Source organism: Acinonyx jubatus, chromosome D2 (assembly GCF_027475565.1).
Source record: "Acinonyx jubatus isolate Ajub_Pintada_27869175 chromosome D2, VMU_Ajub_asm_v1.0, whole genome shotgun sequence".
Taxonomy (NCBI): domain Eukaryota; kingdom Metazoa; phylum Chordata; class Mammalia; order Carnivora; family Felidae; genus Acinonyx; species Acinonyx jubatus.
This window is the reverse complement of record NC_069393.1, coordinates 74,405,081-74,422,319: the sequence shown is the minus strand read 5'-3', so window position 1 is coordinate 74,422,319 and position 17,239 is coordinate 74,405,081. Positions and strand designations below refer to the sequence as shown.

Genomic DNA, 17,239 nt, shown 5'->3' with positions numbered 1-17,239 from the left:
CACACAGGATGTGCTCCCAAGATTACCCACTTCCCCCAGCTCCAGACAAGAAAAAAAGAAGAAAATCCAAAGCTAAAAGGAAAAATACCAACCAGAAAAGGTTTTTACCACACAGATGACAAAGACCAAATACCCTTAATATACAGAAACTCTTCGGTATCTGTGAAGGGAAAAAGAACTCAGCAGGAAAGTAGGTAAAATCAGCACTTCTACAAAGAAATCATGCCAAACAGACCTATGAGCCAACAGCTAACTTGTCTAGTGCTCAGAAACACAGCGAGGCGCCATTGTCCCCACAAGGTTATCAGATCAATGAAATACTAGAAAGAAAGTAAAAGTCCTCTGTTTTCACGAAACAGTTATTTCTTCAGAAGAAAGAGACCAAAGTGACAGCACTGACTATCCGTAAAGGAGCCATGTGCAAAGGGTAGCACCAGTGTCAGTGAGGAGAACGGACGGGGGTCAATGCTATAAACTGCTAGCCAGAGTACAAACCGGCACAGCCTTTTCAGGGGCAAGTAGACAGAATTACCAGAATGTTGTGTGTGCGTTCTTGGGCCCAGCTATCCCACTTGTACTTATTTAGCTAAAGGAAATAACGAAGAATGTGCACAGAAAATTGGTTTAAAAGTGTTTATCACTGGGTGGCTCAGTCGATTAAGCATCTGACTTCGACTCAGGTTATGATCTCAAGGTTGGTGAGTTCGAGCCCTGCATGGGGCTCGCTGCCATCAGCATGGAGCCCGCTTCGGATCCTCTGTCTCCCTCTCTCTCTGTCTCTCCCAGGCTCACTCTCCCTCTCTCAAAAATAAATATTAAAAAAAAAAAAAAGTGTTGATCACCGGATTACTTAAAAAGGTGGAACACCAAAAACTGCCTACATGTCCGATGTTATGGGTGAACTGTGTCCCCCACAAGATACATGGCACTTCCTCAGACCTTATTTGGAAATGGGGTCTTTACAGCGGTAATCAAGTTATAATAAGGTACTCAGGTGGGCCCTAATCCAACATGATTGGTGTTACTATAAAAAGGGGAAATCTGGACAAAGACACAGACACATAGAGGATGCAGACACAGGAGGAGCCATGTGAAAACAGACGCCTGGAGAGCTATGTCTATAAGCTCAGGAGCCCCTGGAGGGCCGCCAGAAGCTGGATGAGGCAGGAAGGGTTCTTCCCCGTAGGTTTCAAAGGGAGCGTGTCCTGCTGACACCTCGCTAGACTTCCAGCCTCTAGAACTGAGACAGTAAGTTTCCGTTGTTTAAAGCCACCCACCGTGCGATAGATACTTGTTACGGCGGCCCAAGCAAGCTAATACATCCGGTAACAAGTAAGTGACAAAATAAATCATTATCTTTCCAAACAATAATACAAGGCAGTCATTAAAAATGACAGAAATATTTAGACATGTGAATATATTCATAATATAGTGTTTGAAAATAGCAGTAGAATGTTTTGGTAAAACACTATGTAGTATTTTCCCATTTTTATTAAAGCATATATATATATATATATGTACAAATATATGCTTAAATAAAAGTCTAGAAGGGCTTGTTCAAACACTTCACAGTGGTTAGTTCTGGCTAAGGAGAATATGATGTTATTTCTTTTCTCTTGCTTAAGCAGAGTTTCTTGGCTTTCTGGCAACAAGCCTCCACACAGGCTATTGTCCACACTGCCCCATAGGCCTTTGGATAACAGACCCTACTTGCCCACATTGGCCCACCACCCCCCACAGAGGTGGCATGTGACTTGGGCTGGGTGAATCAACTTGTGCCCCATTCCCCAGGCAATATGAATTGGCCAAAATGGACTTATGACCCAAACTAGGTCAAGTAAATTTTCCTAACTGGACCAACCAGGGGAGATTCCTTTTCCTCTGTGGTCATAAAGCTATAAGGAAAGGAACATACAGTCAATGACACCCATGAGCCCAGGTTCATGGAGAAGGCCAACTACCAGAGAAGGGCATGCAGTGACAGCGTCCTGGTCACAGAGAGTCCCTGGCTCCACAAATCTTCTGTGCTCTGATCCTTCACAGTTAAATGAGGAAATACCCGCCCTTCATTTGCTAAAGTATGCTCAAGTTTGCTCATGTTTAAAAAGAAAGACATTTTAGAGGCGCGTGGGTGGCTCAGTAGGTTAAGCATACGACTCTCGATTTCCTCAGGTCATGATATCACGGCTCATGGGTTTGAGCCCCACATCAGGCTCCACACTGACAGTGCAAAGCCTGCTTAGGATTCTCTCTCTCATTCTCTCTGACCCTCCCGCATTCTCGCTCTCAAAATAAATAAACAAACTTAAAAAATAATAATAAAGGGTTCCTGGGTGGTTCAGTCAGTTAAGTGTCCAACTTTGGCTCAGGTCATGATCTCACAGTTTCTTGAGTTCAAGCCCCACGTTGGGCTCCACACTAATAGTGCGGAGCCTGCTTGAGGTTCTCGGTCTCCTTCTCTCTCTCTGCCCCTTCCCCATGTGAACTGTCTCTCTCAAAGTAAATGAATAAACATAGGGCACCTGGGTGGCTCAGTCGGTTAAGCATCCAACTTCGGCTCAGGTCATGCTCTCACAGCTTATGGGTTCGAGCCCCATGTCAGGCTCTGTGCTGATAGCTCAGAGCCTGGAGCCTGCTTGGGATTCTGTGTCTTTCTCTCTGCCCCTCCCTCGCTCATGTTCTGTCTCTCTCTGACTCTCAAAAATAAATAATAATAAATAAATAAACTTAATAATAGTAACAAATAAAAAGAAAGACATTTTAAAAAATGCAATCTTTATCAGTGAATTGGGTTAAAAGCTTGAATAGACTGTAATAAACACCTTGTTCCATTTTCTGCCTTCTTTAAATCAGTCATGAATTCCTTTATGATAAGGAACCTTAGAGACCCAACTATAAATACACTCAAAAATACAATGTCTATAAAGATTTTAATACTCCCAAGCCACTGAGATACAAGTATAGTAAAGTATACTACTAAATGAAGCACCACTGACTCCTTGGTTTTTATAGAAATTTTCTGGAAAAAAAAATTTTTTTTCTCCAAGGGAAGAATTGTGAATACTAAAAACTGTAAGTCAAGTGAATGCAGCAAGTTTCTCTCACAGGAATCTAAGGATATATTAGTCTCCCCTCATCCAAGGGGATACACTCCAAGACCCCCAGTGGATGCCTGAAACCTCAGATAATCTGGTACACTATATACCACGTCTTTGCCTACATATCTGCCTACATACATACCTACGACAGTTTAATTTATAAATTAGGTACAGTAAGACATTAACAACGACAATAAAATGGAACAATTGCAACAATATACTATAATAAAAGTTATGTGAACATAGTGTGTCTCTTTTGAAATATCTTCTTGCACTGCACTCAGCCTCTTCTTGTGATGATGTGAGATGATAAAAGGTGTACGTGATGAGATGAGGTGGGGGGAATGACGTAGGCATGTGACGTAATGTTAGGCTACTGCTGACCCTCTGACCATGTATGTCAGAAGGAGGATCATTTGCATCCAGGTCACGGTCGACCTTGAGTCACTGAAAACTGCAGGTAACTGGCGTCTACTGTGTTCAGAACATAATTTTCTTTCTAAGTACTGCCACTCTGTTGCTGATGGCTATGAGAGACTAATACTATACAATATAAAGTACTGCTACAAAATAATGGAAAAACTGAAATGAAAACAATTTCAAAAGTAGTAACGTTCAGTACACAATCCCTTATTTGGAACGTTTCTATGAAAGAAGCATACAATCCTACTGAATGCAAATCAGTTTTCTCCATCGCCCCCCATAAATGTTGAATTTTTAAAGAATTTAAAGCCAACTCGGGGCGCCTGGGTGGCTCAGTCGGTTAAGCGGCCGACTTCAGCTCGGGTCATGATCTCGCGGTCCGTGAGTTCGAGCCCCATGTCGGGCTCTGTGCTGACAGCTCGGAGCCTGGAGCCTGTTTCAGATTCTGTGTCTCCCTCTCTCTGACCCTCCCCCGTTCATGCTCTGTCTCTCCCCATCTCAAAAATAAATAAAACGTTAAAAAAAAAAAAAAAATTAAAAAATAATTTAAAGCCAACTCAAATAAAAAAGATATACGATTCCAATATAAAATTTGCAGCCCTAATCAACATATAAACTTACCTGTCCAGTGCCAACTTCAAAAGACTCATAATCAACATGCACAGAAGATACATAAGCACCAACTGGAAGTTTCCTCTTGGACTCATTAGATTCTGAGGGGAGAGAAGCCGTCTCTTTAGCTTTCTGAGCACTTTCCTCTTGCCCTTTTGTCGAAGCAGCCATCACTGCCTTCTTCTCTGATGCTGCTTTTTTCTGTTCCTGTGAAACACCAACAATTCATAACATAACCTTGAGGAAAAGTTCAGTTAATCAGCTATCACTATGGAACACGTTATGTTGATGGTAAGGAATCCTCAGTCATTTCTTAGGCAGTGTGGTGATTAGAGAAATGTCCTTTTTAGAGACACACACTAAATATTTAGGGAAGAAACACCAGGATTTCTAGAATTTATTTTAAAATTCTTAAGAAAAAAGGGGCGCCTGGGTGGCTCAGCTGGTTGAGCATCCGACTTTGGCTCAGGTCATGATCTCACAGTTCGTGAGTTCGAGCCCCACATCGGCTCTGTGCTGACAGCTCAGAGCCTGAAGCCTACTTCAGATTCTGTGTCTCCCTCTCTCTGCCCCTTCCCTACTTTCTCTCTCTCTCTCTCTCTCTCCCAAAAATAAATAAACATAAATAAATAAAATGCTTAAGAAAAAAATGACTAAGAGACTAAGAAAAACAGCAAAACAGCAACAGTTAAATCTAAATACTGGCTATCATTATACTATTCACTCTACTTTTCTTTTTTTTTTTAATATATGAAATTTATTGTCAAATTGGTTTCCATACAACACCCAGTGCTCATCCCAAAAGATGCCCTCTTCAATGCCCATCACCTACCCTCCCCTCCCTTCCACTCCCCATCAACCCTCAGTTTGTTCTCAGTTTTTAAGAGTCTCTTATGCTTTGGCTCTCTCGCACTCTAACCTCTTTTTTTTTTTTTCCTTCCCCTCCCCCATGGGTTTCTGTTAAGTTTCTCAGGATCCACACACTCACTCTACTTTTCCATAGAACTTAGATTTTTAATAAAAAATGCCAACTTCTTCCTCTATGGTCTCAACTTTAGACAGATTAAAGTACCATATAATTGTAAAATACATACTTCCCACAAAGATATGAATTTGGGGAGAAATTTCTTCACTCAACATGTTTACACCCATCATGTCTACATGGAGCCACTGACCAATTTTCCTCAAAACCATTTTGGGAAGAATGGACGAGCACCCTACAGCTAGAGTCACACAATGGAAAAACTACTCAGAGATAAAAAGGAATGAACTGCAAATGTTGCAACAACTGGATGAATCTGAAAAACATGACTGTGAGTAAAAGCCAGATACAAGAATATATGATGCTGATTCCATTTATGTGAACTTGAAGAGCCAGCAAAACTCCACAATGATGGAAACCAAAGTAGTAATCATATGGCAGGAGGAGTGGACTACAAAGAAGCATGAGAGAATTATCTGATGGCAGAAATGCTCTAACTCCCATCTTAGGTGGTGATTACACAGGTGCAAAAACGCTCAAAACTTCCTGCGCTGAACAGAAGACCCACGTATTTCCATGAGTAAGGAAGTAACCAAAGCATTAGGAGCCTCTGTGGAACAGGTGTGCCTCTGCAGTAATAAGATCAAGTCCACGCACACTGGTTTGTGAGCGCAGCCTGACACAGCAGCCCGACAGAGTCGGAGGAACGTGAGCAGCTGCCACGGTGGACTGGCCTGTTCACCACAAGCCCACATCTCAGCGGCCCTCGCTCGCCAGGCTGCACACGACTGCCTAAGTCTCTGCTTAAAAGGGCGCCTCAACAAAACAGCTGGCCAAGCGATCTTGTCTATTAAGGGCTTCCAAACACCAGGAAATCGGGAATCAAGTCTAATTGGTTAATTCTTAAGCAAAAAGAGAATACAGAACTCTCTGCCAGCCTTCTTTTCCACTTCCCAACACACCCCCATCATCTCTCACTGAGTCACTGAATAATCACAATGACTGCTCTGAGATGTGTAACAGCCCCTCACTGCCCCACTGCCCAACAGCAGGGGTTCGAGAACCGTGTCCCCTCAGAAACTGGAGCAAGAGGTTTACGGGGGCTATATGAAACTATGGCCCAATTCACACACACACAAATTTTTTTAATGAAGTCAATCCAATTTAAAAATGGGCAGCGGATTTAAATAGACATTTTCCCCTAGAAGACACACATACACATGGCAAACAGGTACACGAAAACATTCCACATCACTCATCATCAGGGGAATGCAAATCCAATGCACAATGAGGCATCACCTAACAACTGTTAGAACGGCTATCGTCAACAACGGCAAGAGATAACTAGTGTTGGAAATAACGTGGAGAAAAGGGAAAGCTTGTGCACTGTTCATGGCAATGTTACCTGGCGTAGCCACTACAGAAAACAGTATGGAGGTTCCCACCAAAATTAAAAGTAGATATACTATATGATATCTAGAGGGATAACCAAATCAAACAAAATCACGGTCTCGAAAAGACATCTTCTAACCCCATGTTCATTACAGCATTTTTTACACAACAGCCAATATATGAAAGCAACCTAAGTGTCCACTGATGGATGAATGAATAATGTTTTGGTGGGTGTGTGTATAAATCTGTGTGTGTGTGTGTCTGTGTGTGTGTGTATATACACGTAGGAATATTATCTATCAACAAAAAAGAAAGGAATCTTACCACTTTCAACATGGATGGACCTTGAGGGCATTATGACAGGTGAAATAAGAAAGAGAAACACAAATGCTATATGATCTCACTTAAGTGTGGAATCTAAAAATCAACAAACTTATAAAACTTGAGAACCATTTGGTGTAGCCAGAGATAAGGGCTGGAGGGTACGAGAAATGGGTAAAGGGGGTTAAAAAGTACAATCTTCCAGGTATAGCATTTAAAAAAACTTTTTTAACCAAGCTGATAATAGAATTGTTTCAATTTTAAGCTGACCTCCAATTTTTTTTCCTTTAGCCCTCCATATCAGCCAGTAGGCCCTAGCCAATAGCAAAAGAAAGCAAATGTTAATGGCAAAACCAGGAAGGAATCAAAATGTTAAAAACTCATTTATTACAGACACATTGCTCATGGCTGAAATTTTATAATGTGGTTTATGGTACATATTTTTAAATTTTAACATGTCTAAAATAAAAATTAAACTTCAGACTAAACAGATGATTTCATACTAAGTCATAATTTGTGACAGAACTAATAAGCAGGAGAGTATTTCATGGGATTTCTTTAAAAGCACCATGACTTTTATGGCACCTAGGTGGCTCAGTTGGTTACACATCCAAATCTTGATTTTGGCTCAGGTCATGATCTCCTGGTTTTTGAGATCAAGCCCCATGTCGGGCTCTGCACTGACAGCTTGGAGCCTGCTTAGGAGTCTCTCTCCCTCCCTCTCTGCCCCTCCCCCTGCTCACATACATATGCACTCTCCCTCTCTCTCAAAATCAATAAATAAACTTTAAAAAAAAAAAAGTACCATGACTTTCATGGCCATAAAAACATGCTTGAGAACCACTCTCTTATAAAAGAAAATCCAAACTCCAACACCTGCCATTCCCGCCTCCAGGAACCTTTGTCCTACAGTATTCCCAATTCACCTGTTTCAGCCCCAGGAAAACACAAGCCCACTCCTGGAAAGCCATCTCCCCTAATCCTCTCTCTCCTTCAAGCTCAAGCATCAGCATTTGGAGGAGTCTTCTCTCCCCATTCCCAGCCCCTTCTCCCCAGGCCAGAAATACCACCCCTCCCCTGGCTGACAGCACAGACGACGCTCTGTTCCAGGACCGATGCATCATTTGTGGTCAAATCTCTGCCCCTAACTAGACCACATAACCTTGTTCGTCTCCAAATCCCAAATACCGAGCATGGTGCCTGACCCAAAAGATATCCATAAGATGCCGAATAACTCACCTACACAAGCTAATCGTAACAAATCAGCTCTATGACTTTATAGTCCTATTGCGTATAAAGTGACGTATGTGAAGTTCCAAACATGTGACACAAATAGAAGAACCACAGAAATTCAAAAGATGGATCAACATAGACCATGATAACAACAATAAAAATAAAGTAGCCACCCTACGTGCTAATATCTCTAAGTATTGAGAAAATCTGTCAAATTAATTTGATTAATAAGTGAAAATTAAACAAGTGAGTTTTTTCCCAGTTGTTCTATTTCTTTCTGCATGCTTTTTAGTTGTGGCTTTGTTTTGTATTGTTAATAATTTTTGCTTTTTGGTTGTTACTAATTTAACGAGATTTTAGTGGTCTGTTCTTGTTTCTTTAGATGGTGAGGCCTGAGAAGGGAGAACATGAGCTAACATTTACTGGGGGCAGAGCCGACACATATGACTTCATCCTCACTGCAGCTCTATAAGGAAGGTAGCATCATTCACATTTTAGAAATGAGGGAAACAAAGGATCCGAAAAGTGAAGCAAATTGCTCATGAGTAAGTAGCTAATAAGTAGTTGAACTGGGAACTGGGGTGACCAATCCATCTTCCTGTCCAGGGCCTACCCAGTGTTTGCACCAGGAAATCCCCAAATACCAATTTTAAAACTGCAAGTCCTTTGGCCTGGGAATTCTCTAGGTTCCAGGAAAATCAGGATGGTCAGTTACCCTAACTAGGACTGAAATTCAGCTCTGGCTGCCTCCAAAATCTGGGCCTCCGTCAACATGACTGTGCCCTCGGGCAGGGAGCACACCCGCTGGCCTAACCATACCAGTATCAACACAAACTTCCAAAATACAAAGGAGCTAGTCAAAGATGGGTTTGGGTTTCTATTTTTAGGGCGGAAATCAACTTTACCAGTTTAACCGCTTTCTGTTTTACAAAGTTAGCTATCTTCTTTCTGGGTCCAAGGGGTATGCCCATCTCCTTCAGGTCATCAACTGTGCACATAAGCTTTAAAAGGAAACAGATAAGCACATTAGTTAATTGGTCTAATGACAGATGAGCTGCAACTGAAATAAGGAAATGATAACAAGAACCCATATCACTGAAAGCAATCTAAGATCCAGTCGATTTTTTAAAAGTCCATTTGTTTTTAAATCATGGATTAATTTAGGTTGTAAAATCTGGGGCCTCCACATCTAAACCATTCTATTTATTTTTGGCTGAAAATACATGCGTGTTGTACAAAATTCAAAAGCTACAGTCGAGCAGACAATGAAGTCTCTCTCCTCCCCTCCTGTCCTCACCACCCCTCTCAGCAGCCACTGCTGACAATCTGCTCTCCTTCCAGAGACACCTTCTGTATATACAACACCTATGTGGTTTTCCTTGTACGTGTAGCCTGCTATACAAACAGGACTAAACTGTGCGCTTTTCTCATAACATACCTTAGGAATCACTTCACACCAGTATTTCTGACACTACCTTATTTATTCCACAGCTGCAGGGTATTCCATTGTGTGCATGCACCATTAATTATTGCACTGGTGCCCTACTGGTGGACATGGAAAGTGTTTCTGAGGTTTTGCTATTATAAACAGTGCTGCAGTGAATACCCTTGTAGAAATTCTCGTGTAGGGGCGCCTGGGTGGCTCAGTCGGTTACGTGTCCAACTTCAGCTCAGATCATGATCTAACCATTCATCAGTTCGAGCCCCAAGCCCCACATTGGGCTCTGTGCTGACAGCCCAGAGCCTGGAGCCTGCTTCCGATTCTGTGTCTCCCACTCTCTCTCTGTCCCTCCCCTGCTTATGATCTTTCAAAAATAAACATTAAAAAAAAAAAATATATATATATATATATATAATACTTTTTTTTTAAATTCTTCTGTAAACACTTTTTTTTTTCTTCCCTTATTTTCCTACTGTGTTGATGGGCTTTGTGGAACTATTTTGTTAGGAGCTTTAAATAATAAGGAAATAAACTCTTTGCCCAGAAAGGATGTTCCAAATATTCTTCTTAATCTATTGCTGGCCGTTAGATGTTGTTTAGGGCATCTCCTGCTATGCAATCTTTCTCTTATGGCTTCTGGGTTTTGTGTCCTACTTAGAAGCATTCCCAGATTATACTAAAAAACAAACAAAACTCCTGCCTTCCATTTTTTAAACATGTAAGTTTCTGCCTTATCTGAAATGTATTATGACGTAAGAATGTTCAAACCATTCTTAATGTTTGATCTTACAGGAAAAACAATTTCAAACAGAAACGAACGAAACTATCATCGGTACCAGAGATTCCATGTCAATCTTTTCCTTTTCAAAAGTGCTAACATAGTCAGAGAGGCTAAGTGCTTCCAGAGTTTCTTGCAAACTTAGGACTTCTTCATTTTCAACATCAAGGTCACAAGACTCATCCAAAGTCAGCTTTGACTCTTCAGGCATCTTAAAAAAAAAAAAAAAGTCAAGGGAACATTACAAAGCTCAGAAAAACTTCCACAAAATGTCTCCTGACCTACAGAAAATCTTAAACAATTTTGCTCCACAAAGAAATCCATTTTAGGTAGTTTATCATCCAAAGTTTGAATATTCTGAAAAAGAATATAAATTTAATAAATCATTCTCACTCCCGTTTTCTACAGTAATTTGCTTAACATTTTTTAAAATCCTAAACTTTCTTTCACATTTAAATTTATAATCCAGAAGAAAGAAAAGTGAGAAACTCCAACAAGCTACATGATCCTATCATACTTATAAACCTCAGGATAATTTGATTTATAAAAACATTTCAGGAGCACCTGGGTGGCTCAGTCAGAAGACTCATATGACTCTTGATTTCAGGATTGCGAGTTCAAGCCCCACGTTGGGTGTAGAGATCGCTTAAATAAACTTTAAAAAAATTTTTTTTCCGGGAAAGTTCAGACTTTAATAAACTTTTCAGCTTCACTTCTTAATCTGAATGTTAATCAGGCCATACCTGCTTTTCCTGAAAATGTGGCTGCTTCACAACTCCATTAGCAACAGCAAAAGGCCCAGGAGACTTTGACAAATTCAAATCTTTTTGATTAGATAGGATGTCAAATAATATTAAAGAACCTAGAAAAAAATTGCATTTTGCTTTATAATGTACTAATAATTTTGTAACACTAATTATCATTTTTTTTTACAAAGTCCCTAGACAGAAGTCATACAAAAGTTAAATGTCATTCAAGATCTGATCATCAATATCATTGTTTTACCAAATAGCAAAATAAACTAAAATACAAAGCATTCCTAGGTAATTGAAAAGCAAAAGCAGAATCTAACTAGACTCATCGCATTCATGTCTACCCTTTATAAAACTTAAAACCTGGGGCACCTGGGTGGCTCAATCGATTGAGCATCTGACTTTAGCTCAGGTCACAATCTAATGGTTCGTGGGTTTGAGCCTCGCATTGGGCTCTGTGCGGACAGCTCAGGGCCTGTAGCCTGCTTCAGATTCTGTGTCTCCCACTGTCTCTGTTCCTCCCCCACTCACACTCTGTCTCTCTCTCAAAAATAAACATTAAAAAAAGAATTAAAAAAAAAATTAAAACCTGTAATTCTAAATCTCACACTAACATTGTCACCCTCTCTAAAAGCAGTGAGGACTCAACAAAAATCATGTTTAAAATGTGGATATTTGACAGTTTTACCTAAACTGTGACCAGCAACAGAGACTCCTCCTTTAAAGTCTGGATTCCGACTCATAAAAAGTGCATGTAGACGGTTGATCTCCATGCTCACTTTTTCCACAATCGTCTGACAGTAGGTGGGGCTATTGTAAAATAAAATATCTAGCAAGGTTTCATTGGTAAAGTGACGAAACCGACCAATACTTGGTAAGGTGATTTTCTTAATATTCCTGTTTAAAGAGAAGAAAAAGTATATTCAGTCAGTAGCCACCTTAAACCTATAGATTTTTTAAAGTTTAGATCCTGATTTCTAAATACACAATGAGTAAAGGAATCCCATAGGCTAATTATGGGCTGATTCTGTAGACAGTTATTATAAATGAATCAAGATAAAGCAAAAATTATGTGTGCCTATAGCTATACTATGACTTTGGGGCTTCATGAAGAGTTATTACATAAAAGAACGCCTACGTAAAAACATAAATTTTATTTTTAAAGATGAAAGGCTACTCTTCCATTTTTCTTCCAATTAAGTGGAAATGAGGACACCTGACAAAAACTGCAGCGGAAAGGACAACAGGGAATATAACAAAGAATCAGAAAGCAGCTCCATGCACTGAAAAATCTTTCCTGATTTGAGAATGGAGGTAGCCAAGTTCATGAACATCCACATGGAGAGAAAACACCCTCATAATAGGGCCTGCCTGGAATAACATATGGAATAACACAGAATGCCGTTTGTAGAATTAGTTTTATTAAACTACGTGCCTTGAAACATTATGATGTTCACTAAAACCCAGACATGTTATTAGCCCTGTGCCCCAGCAGAAATGTTTACCTCAATCTGTGTTTCTCAACTGGGAGCATTCAAAACTGAGTGGGACACTAACTTGTCGTAGTGCCTACAGAGTGCTGCTGGTCTTTAACAACGACTGGAGATGTCTTTGGCTGTTATGGGTTCGAGGCCAGAGGAGGGGGTGCGTGCTGTTGTTGTCTAGTGGGTAGAGGCCAGGATGTTCCTAAATGTCCTACAACATACAGGACAGCACCCTGTCTCAACTACTACAGGTGAGAATAGTATTCTAAAACTGGCTTAAATTCCTTAGATTCTCAGGGCACCTGGGTGGCTCAGTCAGTCAGGTGTCTGACTTCGGCTCAGGTCATGATCTCACATCTCATGGGTTCGAGCCCCACATCAGGCTCTGTGCTGACAGCTCGGAGCCTGGAGCCTGCTTCGGATTCTATGTCCCCTCACTCTCTGCCCCTCCCCCGCCTTGTGCTCGGTCTCTCTCTCTCTCTCTCATAAACATTAAAAAAAAAAATTCCTTAGAGTCTCTTATTTATAATAGGAACACACACATATGCCTACACACATGTGCACATGTAAACACACACAGATAAGTAGCATATAAACATTAACGGCCAGTATTTAAATCATATGTCAGGGCAACTAGAACATTTAAATAAAGGACTGTATTTGTTGAATATATCTGTTGAAGCTACAACAAACTATTTTATATTATGGTTTAAATCTTGAATCTAAGTGTGACTAATCCGAATGACGAGTTATCAAAGTCCACAAACCTGTCAACACCTGTGGCGTCCCCACCCAAGGAACTGTGCCAATGAACAGGAAGAAACTCCACTCTGCTTACTTTCCGATCGTCTAAAGATTTCTTGAAATGTGTCTGCAGCAATTTCAGAGAAACCACCCGAAAATCATCCACTTAAAAAAAAAAATTCAGGAAGACAAATTAAATAGGTTAAATTTTCCCAGCTTGACAGGTAGTTAGCAATTCCCATTAACTATGCCAGTATGCTTTATAACAAACTTCTTAAGAAAAAAAAATAAGAATCACAAAATCAGTCCAATAAAGAAAAAACCCAACTTTTAGAAAGCTCTTTTCAACTTTTCAATAGTTTAGAGGAATATGTAAATGAATTAGCTTAACTACCACTTCTGGAAGGCAGCATGGCACCATGGGTACAAACTCTGGAATCAAACTACCTGCCACTGGACCCCTGCCCAAGAACCCACAGACCACGAAAGCAGAAGAGCTAATTTGCGCTTACCGGCCTCAGTGCCGCACGTACCGGTGCAGAGGACAGACACCCCCAGGGTTTATTGGGAGAGGTAAGTAAAATGACACACACAAAATGCCTGGCACAAACCAAGTATTGAATAAATACCAACTATTATACAAATATAAAAACAAAACTTCAAAAATGTAAGTAAACAGGCAGATTCACTGTTCCATTAAACAACTTCTTTCAACTAATTCACTTTGAATTTAAAGCTCAAAGCATAGGTATTCCCAGTTGCTAGACGTGCTTAGGCAGAGGGTGTCTGTCAGGAAAGGCTAAATCATTTCAAAGATCTCCCTAATTCTAATTATTCTAATTCTTCACAGTCTAGGATTTTATGAGTTACACGTATCATAAGAGCAAATCAAGTACAAATTATTTCCCAATGACCATTTAAAAATCTCCCCTTACAGTTCCTCAGCCGGTAGTACACAGCTGGAAACTATCTTAAAAATGAACATTTAGGGGCACCTGGTGGCTCAGTCGGTTGGGCGACCGACTTTGGCTCAGGTCATGATCTCACGGCTTGTGAGTTCGAGCCCCGTGTCAGGCTCTGTACTGACAGCTCAGAGCCTGGAGCCTGCTTCCGATTCTGTCTCCCTCTCTCTCTGCCCCTCCCCCACTCATGCTCTGTCTCTCTCTGTCTCAGAAATAAACAAACATTTAAAAAAAAAATTTTTTTTAATGAACATTTAGTTTTGAGTGAACAGCTCTAACTTAGAAAATATTTTGCCAAGTATTTTCTATTTGTTTTAACATAAGGGTGTCACCTTTTGAATGTCTCTGAATAATACCAGAAAATGATACTTGTTCCAAGAAAAAAAAAAAATGAACATTTCAATGTTCTTCTGGTAGTTCTCCAGTCATCGCATGAAATAAAATGACTAACTTACCACATTCAATAATGCTTCTAAAGCGCAAGTCACACACAGGTCCAATGCCATGCACCATGAACACCAAATGGTCAACCCGAGGCATTTCCCCTACAAAAGAAATGCATACATGGCTATATACATGCAACATTATAGCTATCCCTTTTGTCACCACAAACTGGGCAAAGAACTGTAGGACCCTTCCATGCTAATAAGCTTTATTACTCTCTATGAGATGAGAAGAACAAAGCTCAAGGTCCATCTCGGTAAGTAACAGTGTAACTAGACCAAGAAGTGGAGGAAGGTCACCCCGATCCCAGAAGTTATGAGCATGTGATAATCATTAGTTTTGTGCCTACTGCATCTCCATAACCTTTGTGATTTCTTCAGGATTCCCCAGGAGACTACTAAGTCCCACATGGAAAAGCAATATGCCAATATAAAACTTTAAAATATATCCCCCAGTGGGGCGCCTGGCTGGCTCAGCTGGAGGGGCATGCAACTCTTGATCTTAGGGTTGTGGTTTCAAGCCCCACACTGGGTATAGAGATTACTTAAATAAATAAATGTAATTAATTAAAATAAAGCATTTTCCCCAAATCCTTCCATTTCCCTATACAATACATATCCTGTATCAAGAGCATCTTCAAGATATATATAGGAAAATCAAGTTAAATCTATTATCTTACTCTGGCATATAGGAACATCTACAAGTTAAATTTACTATTTCACTCTGGTTATTTTGTTCAGATTCACAATGAGTACATTTATTTTATAATTTCATAAGACAATGAAACAAAAACGAAGTACGTAATTGTCAAAATAAAATGTGTATATTTTTTAACGTTTATTTTATTTTTGAGAGAGAAAACGCACGTGCGCGTGCCAGTACAAGCAGGGGAGGGGCAGGGAGAGGGGGACAGGATCTGAAGCGGGCTCTGTACTGACAGCAGAGAGACCGATGCAGGGCTCAAACTCGCCAACCACAAGATCATGACCTGAGCAGAAGTCAGACATTTAACCAACCGACCACCCAGGTGCCCCTGAAATGTGTCATTCTGAATGGTGCAACAGGAGAAACCAAAGCATATACACTGGAGCAGGGGTTGACCAAACAGGCCAAATCTTGCTCACTGCCTGTTCTTTACAAAGCTTTACTGGAACACAGCTATGCTCATTTGTTTATATACTATCTATGGATGCTTTCGCACTGCAATGGCAGAGTTGAGTAGATGCGACCAAGTCCATATGGCCTGAAATATTTACTATTTGCTCCTTAACAGAAAAAGTTTGCAAACTTGCACTGGAGTAATACAAGGTAGATAAGGCATAACCAAAAAAAGCCCAAATGTATTGCCAAAAGCCTGGTTTCAACCAGCAAAGTGTTTCTTCACAACAATACGTATTTTAGAATTTACAGTACATGGTCTGTATATCTTCAACAGGATTCTCAACTTAAAAATTAAGAGAGAGAAAATAGGATAAAAAGAACGATATGTGCCAACCTGGCTGATTTCTGCATGTTACAGCAAGTATTCCTAATAATTGCTCCCTTTTTCATCATTCTAAAAATGATGCTACAATAGAGGAGTCGAAAAAAGACCTTGGCCCTAAGCAAACTATACACACCATCAGGAATTTCATCAAGGTTATCATCAATTCCACGCTTTACAACCCTGGGCCTTGTCTGTCCATCTTGTGTGGTTCCCCATTCATCTGGCACTGATGAAGGCTGGAACTGAACAATAACCTTCAAGACATGACAGAAGGATTATGACAGAGCTCACGACCAAGTGCATTTCCACTACAGGCTAAATAATTTATTTCAATACATACTAAACTACTTCATAGTATGAATAATTTATAAATCAAGTACTCGTATTGTTCTCCCAACACCAATTTTATAACAGTCCTGCTAGAGTTCATTAACCATTAAAACTAGGCAAATCAATACCATTACCTCCAATGCGTATACTGGAAAATACTACAACTAAATCAGAAGTAGTATACCTTGATTTTAAAAATGTAACGTAATAATCCAGGGTTATGCGTAAGAAATTAAGGAAAAGTTACCTAGAAGAGAAGAATCTTTGCCTAACAAAAATATTTAAGGCATAATCCTTTAAATAGCAAGATTCTCAATTAATTTACAAAGTTCAATTTCAATGCCAAAAACTGATATACCCACCACTTTTTAGGAAAACACATATTCTGTTAAACCAACTGTTTTGAACTTAGTCCTATGTCACACAGAACATTTTCTTCAAAAAAAAAAAAAAAGGATGCAAGATGGTATGCAAAATGTTTGTGTTTGCATCAAAAACAAATGAAAAACAAAAGGTTAAGAGTACTTACTAACAGGAGGAGAAAAAGGAAATGCAGAGTAAGAGGCTTTTATTCTTGATTTGATACCTTTTTATATTGTTTCAATTTTGTTGGCAAATGAATGTTTTTATTTTTATTTATTTCAGTATCAATAAGAACTACAGAAGTGATGAGATTAAAATTACTTTTGTTTTCTTTTATGCTTTTCTAAAATAAATAAATAAATAAATAGCCTATGTTCTGAGAAACTATGGTATG

At 39.8% G+C, this 17,239-nt stretch overlaps 1 protein-coding gene across 4 annotated transcripts in view; it reads right to left on the bottom strand.

Annotated features, from left to right (window-relative positions):
• The window catches only part of SEC23IP (SEC23 interacting protein), a 42,555-nt gene that overhangs the window by 13,047 nt on the left and 12,269 nt on the right, over nucleotides 1–17,239 (bottom strand). For all 4 annotated transcript variants that reach the window (XM_053206861.1, XM_053206862.1, XM_027063249.2 and 1 more), the window contains exons 6-13: nucleotides 16,286–16,406; nucleotides 14,678–14,767; nucleotides 13,284–13,425; nucleotides 11,721–11,929; nucleotides 11,024–11,142; nucleotides 10,339–10,491; nucleotides 8,967–9,062; nucleotides 4,143–4,340 (exon numbers count right to left, since the gene is read on the bottom strand). In XM_053206861.1, the coding sequence (XP_053062836.1) occupies nucleotides 4,143–4,340; nucleotides 8,967–9,062; nucleotides 10,339–10,491; nucleotides 11,024–11,142; nucleotides 11,721–11,929; nucleotides 13,284–13,425; nucleotides 14,678–14,767; nucleotides 16,286–16,406 (1,128 nt within the window). The remainder of the gene's footprint in view (nucleotides 1–4,142; nucleotides 4,341–8,966; nucleotides 9,063–10,338; nucleotides 10,492–11,023; nucleotides 11,143–11,720; nucleotides 11,930–13,283; nucleotides 13,426–14,677; nucleotides 14,768–16,285; nucleotides 16,407–17,239) is intronic.